This window comes from Tripterygium wilfordii, chromosome 8 (genome assembly GCF_013401445.1).
Source record: "Tripterygium wilfordii isolate XIE 37 chromosome 8, ASM1340144v1, whole genome shotgun sequence".
Classification (NCBI taxonomy): domain Eukaryota; kingdom Viridiplantae; phylum Streptophyta; class Magnoliopsida; order Celastrales; family Celastraceae; genus Tripterygium; species Tripterygium wilfordii.
In genome coordinates, this window is record NC_052239.1 from 5,862,929 (window position 1) to 5,867,640 (window position 4,712).

At 41.0% G+C, this 4,712-nt stretch overlaps 1 protein-coding gene and 1 non-coding gene across 2 annotated transcripts; one reads left to right on the plus strand and one right to left on the minus strand.

The window, feature by feature from the left end:
* Positions 1 to 2,944: 2,944 nt before the first annotated feature.
* Positions 2,945 to 4,285, minus strand: LOC120003589. Its single transcript, XM_038852612.1, has one exon. The coding sequence runs from the start codon at positions 4,283 to 4,285 to the stop codon at positions 2,945 to 2,947; it is 1,341 nt and encodes a 446-aa protein (XP_038708540.1).
* LOC120004709 lies at positions 4,131 to 4,237 on the plus strand. Its single transcript, XR_005469622.1, has one exon. It is a non-coding gene; the product is annotated as a small nucleolar RNA R71 (small nucleolar RNA).
* Positions 4,286 to 4,712: the final 427 nt, after the last annotated feature.

Genomic DNA, 4,712 nt, shown 5'->3' on the forward strand with positions numbered 1-4,712 from the left:
GACTTCTCTGTTGGATACTTCAGCTTGTTCATTTGTTTGGGGGTGATAGGGAGTGGAGGTTTTATGAAAGACCCCATATTTTTTTAGCAATGCGTCAATCGTGCGGTTACAAAAGTGACTTCCTTGATCGCTGATCATTGCCCGTGGAATGCCGAATCTGCCAAAGATGTTAGTTTTGATAAAACCCGAAACAACTTTGGAATCGTCAGTCTTAGTGGCCTTTGCTTCCACCCATTTAGACACATAATCTACAGCAAGTAAAATATACGCAAATCCAAAAGATGATGGAAATGGACCCATAAAATCGATACCCCAGATATCAAAAATCTCACACGCAAGAATGGGTGTTTGTACCATCTCGTTCCGACGAGTCAAGCTGCCTGTCTTTTGGCACGGTTCACAATTCTTGCACATCACGTAAGCATCATGGAATAATGTAGGCCAATAAAATCCGCTATCCAAAACTTTCTTCGCTGTTCTCTTAGGGCCAAAATGACCTCCACAAGCATATGTATGGCAGAATGTAAGGATAGACAAAATTTCTGAATCAGGCACACACCGCCTAATAATTTGATCTGAACACATTTTCCACAAGTATGGGTCATCCCACACATAATATTTTGCTTCACTCTTAACTTTATCTCTCTTGGCCCTAGTCATATCATCAAGTAAAATTTTGGCAACCAAGTAATTTACCAAATCAGCATACCAAGGGAGCATCTCTTTGACGGCAAACAAATGTTCATCAGGGAAAAATTCATGCAAAGGCTCAGCATCTTCTTCCCTTCTCAATCGACTCAAATGGTCAGCAACAAGGTTCTCAGCTCCTTTCTTGTCTTTGATCTCAATATCAAATTCTTGCAAAAGAAGAATCCATCTAATCAGTCTTGGTTTCGACTCCTTCTTGGCTATTAGATGCTTCAAAGCTGCATGATCAGAAAATACAATCACTTTAGAACCAAGCAAATAAGACCGAAATTTGTCTAATGCAAATACAATGGCTAGAAGCTCTTTCTCAGTGGTGGAATAATTGCACTGCGCCGGGTTGAGTGTTCTGGAGGCATAATAGATCACATGAGCTTGCTTGTCAAATCGCTGTCCTAATACCGCTCCTACCGCGTAATTACTGGCATCACACATAATCTCGAAAGGTAGCGTCCAATCAGGAGGTTGAATTATAGGAGTGGTCGTCAATGCGGTTTTCAGCTTATCAAAAGCCTCCTTGCATTCTTGGTTGAACTCGAAAGGAACTTCTTTTTGTAAAAGTCTAGATAAAGGCAAAGCAATCTTTGAGAAGTCCTTAATAAACCTGCGATAAAAACCTGCATGGCCACAAAAAGAACGCACCTCTCGTACATTGTTAGGATATGGTAAGTGTATGATTAAATCAATTGTAGCTTTATCAACTTCGATACCCTTCTCTGAAATAACATGACCCAAGACAATTCCTTGTTTCACCATAAAATGACATTTTTCAAAATTCAAAACAAGGTTTGTTGCAACGCATTGGTCTAACACGCGACCCAGATTATCCAAACAAATGTCAAACGAATCACCGTAAACAGTAAAGTCATCCATGAACACTTCAATGCAATTTTCTATTAATTCAGAAAAAATACTCATCATGCATCTTTGAAATGTTTCGGGCGCATTACAAAGTCCGAATGGCATTCTTCTGAATGCAAATGTCCCGAATGGGCATGTGAATGTGGTTTTTTCTTGATCTTCAGGTGCAATGACGACTTGATTATAACCAGAATAACCATCAAGGAAACAGTAGAAAGACTTACCTGCCAATCGTTCCAACATCTGGTCAATGAATGGAAGAGGAAAATGATCTTTCCTTGTCACAGCGTTCAATTTGCGGTAGTCAATACACATTCTCCACCCGCTCTGTACTCTTGTTGGAATGAGCTCGTTGTTTTGGTTCTTGATCACTGTCATTCCTGATTTTTTTGGTACTACCTGTACTGGACTTACCCACGCGCTGTCTGAAATCGGGTAGATGATTCCTGTATCCAAAAGCTTAAAGATCTCTTTCATGACCACTTCCTTCATGACTGGGTTCAATCTCCGTTGGGCTTCTCGACTTGGCTTGGACCCTGCTTCCAATAAAATCCGATGCATACACATCGATGGACTGATGCCTTTAATGTCGGCTAAGGTCCAACCGATTGCTGTGATATGATCCCGTAACACTCGAATTAATCTTTCTTCTTGCCATGCCGTCAAACCATGAGCAATGATGACTGGAAGTGTATTGTTGTCTCCCAAATGGACATATTTTAGGTGTCCTGGAAGAGGCTTTAGCTCCAAAGTAGGTGCCTGCACAATAGAAGGTAACAACTTAGAATGGGAGAGTGGTAATTCTATTTTGGACGATTCAAACCTCTTAGGAATTGGAGATAACGATTCCAGTGCCATAATTGTCTCCTCCAATGCCGAATTCAGAGGTGAAATTGCATTGATTTTTCCTAAGTCGTTTGCAATAACTATGCTCAACTCATCTTCATCCGTTAATTCAAAAGCTTCCTGCACGAGTACCTCAATCAAATCAACACAAAATAAAGAGTGAGTGTCATTGGGGTATCTCATAGCATCAAATATATGAAATTTCACAACTTCCCAGTCGAACTCCATGGTGAGAGTACCATCGTGAACATCAATTTTTGTCTTTGCTGTTTTGAGAAAGGGTCTTCCTAATAAAATCGGAGCAGGATTTGGAGACCTTCCATCTTCCATATTGAGGATGTAAAAATCAGCCGGAAAAATCAACTCGTCAACCTGCACCAAAACATCTTCAACTACCCCGTCGGGGTATGCATTAGAACGGTCGGCTAACTGAATAATCACTCTTGTTTCTTTCAATGGACCCAAATTCAACGATGCATAAATTGAGTGTGGCATGACATTTATAGATGCACCTAAATCTAACATGGCACGCTCAATTTTTTTTGTTACCAATCACACATGGAATTGTAAACATTCCTGGATCTTTTTGTTTTGGAGGTAGCTTACGCTGGATCATGGCTGACACATTCTCCCCCACCTTGACCTTCTCGTCACTCCTTAATTTCCTCTTCGTAGTACACAATTCCTTGATTAATTTTGCATACTTTGGAACTTGTTTGATGGCATCCAACAATGGGATATTTACTTCAAATTTTCTGAAGGTCTCTAGGATATCTTTCTCCTGTTGCTCTTTCTTAGACTTGGCCAACCTGCTAGGAAAAGGAACAGGAATAGTATTAGAAGAATTCGGCATAGTGGTTTGAGAAGTTACCTTAGAAGAATCTTTAATGTCATTGTCGGCCTCCCTCTCCTCTTCCTTTTTCTGGGCTGAAACCATAGGATGTTGATTGGAATCAACGGTTTTTGTCCCACTTCGCAATGTGACAGCACTTGCATTCTCTCGAGGATTAACAATTGTTTGAGACGGTAACTTCCCGGATCCTTGAGCCTCAAGATTGCTCACTGCCGTAGCCAATTGGCTAATTTGTTTCTCCAGATTTTGAACGCTACTCCTTGTTTCCTGTTGAAATTGTTGAGTATTATTAGCCAATGTTTTAATGATTTCATCAAGTGCCATACCTGAATTTGGAGGTTGTGTCCCTTGTTGTTGTCTAGCTGGATAAGGAAATTGGAAACTATTCTGGGCAGTTGCTGGATTGCCATAACTCAAATTTGGATGTTTAAATCCTGGGGTATATGTGTTGGGGTATGGGTCAAATTTCCGTTGAAGTTGCCCTGGAAAACCTCCTATGGCATTAGCTTGCTGTGTTGAGTCCTCCTCTTGCAAAGTGGGACACATATCCGTCGGATGCCCAACCATCGTACAAATGCCACATACTTTTGCTGCTTGTAAAGATCCTATAGCCATTTGTTTCACCAAAGTAGTCAAGTCAAAAATTTGACGTTCAATGTTAGAAGTACTTACCTCACTAACTTGCTTGGCTGGATGCTCCGTACGTGCCCCAAATTGCTGTGAATTTGCTGCCATGTTTGCAATCAAAGTTCTTGCAGCTGCTGGTGTTTTGTCCATTAGTGCTCCACCACTGGCAGTATCAATCATGTTCCTATCCATTGGCATTAACCCCTCATAGAAATATTGGATCAAGAGCTGCTCGGGAATTTGATGATGTGGGCAGCTTGCACACAACATTTTGAAACGCTCCCAATACTCGTATAAAGTTTCTCCATTCAGTTGGCGAATACCACATATGTCTTTCCTTATGCTGGCAGCTCGTGATGCAGGAAAAAATTTCTCTAGGAAAAAGCACTTCATCTCATTCCAAGAATTAATGGACCCCGAAGGAAGATCATACAATCAATCTTTGGCCGAATCTGCTAAGGAAAAAGGAAAAGCTCGTAATTTCACTTGTTCTTCGGTGATGTTTTGCGGCCTCAAGCTAGAACACACCACATGAAATTCCTTAAGATGCTTGTGCAGATCTTCACCTGCTAGACCACGAAAAGTAGGCAAAAGGTGAATTAGTCCTGACTTCAACTCAAAGGCAGCACCTAATGCAGGAAATTCAATGCATAAAGGTTGTTGATTCAAGGTAGGTGCAGCCAATTGCTTAAGAGTCCTATCGTTTGCAGCCATGTCTTCCTTTTCGAATTCAGATTCACTATATGAGCTTTGAGAGTGTAAATCTATCGCTATGTTGATTCCGGAGGGAGTGCTTATTGACGGAGGAGATAATGCTTGA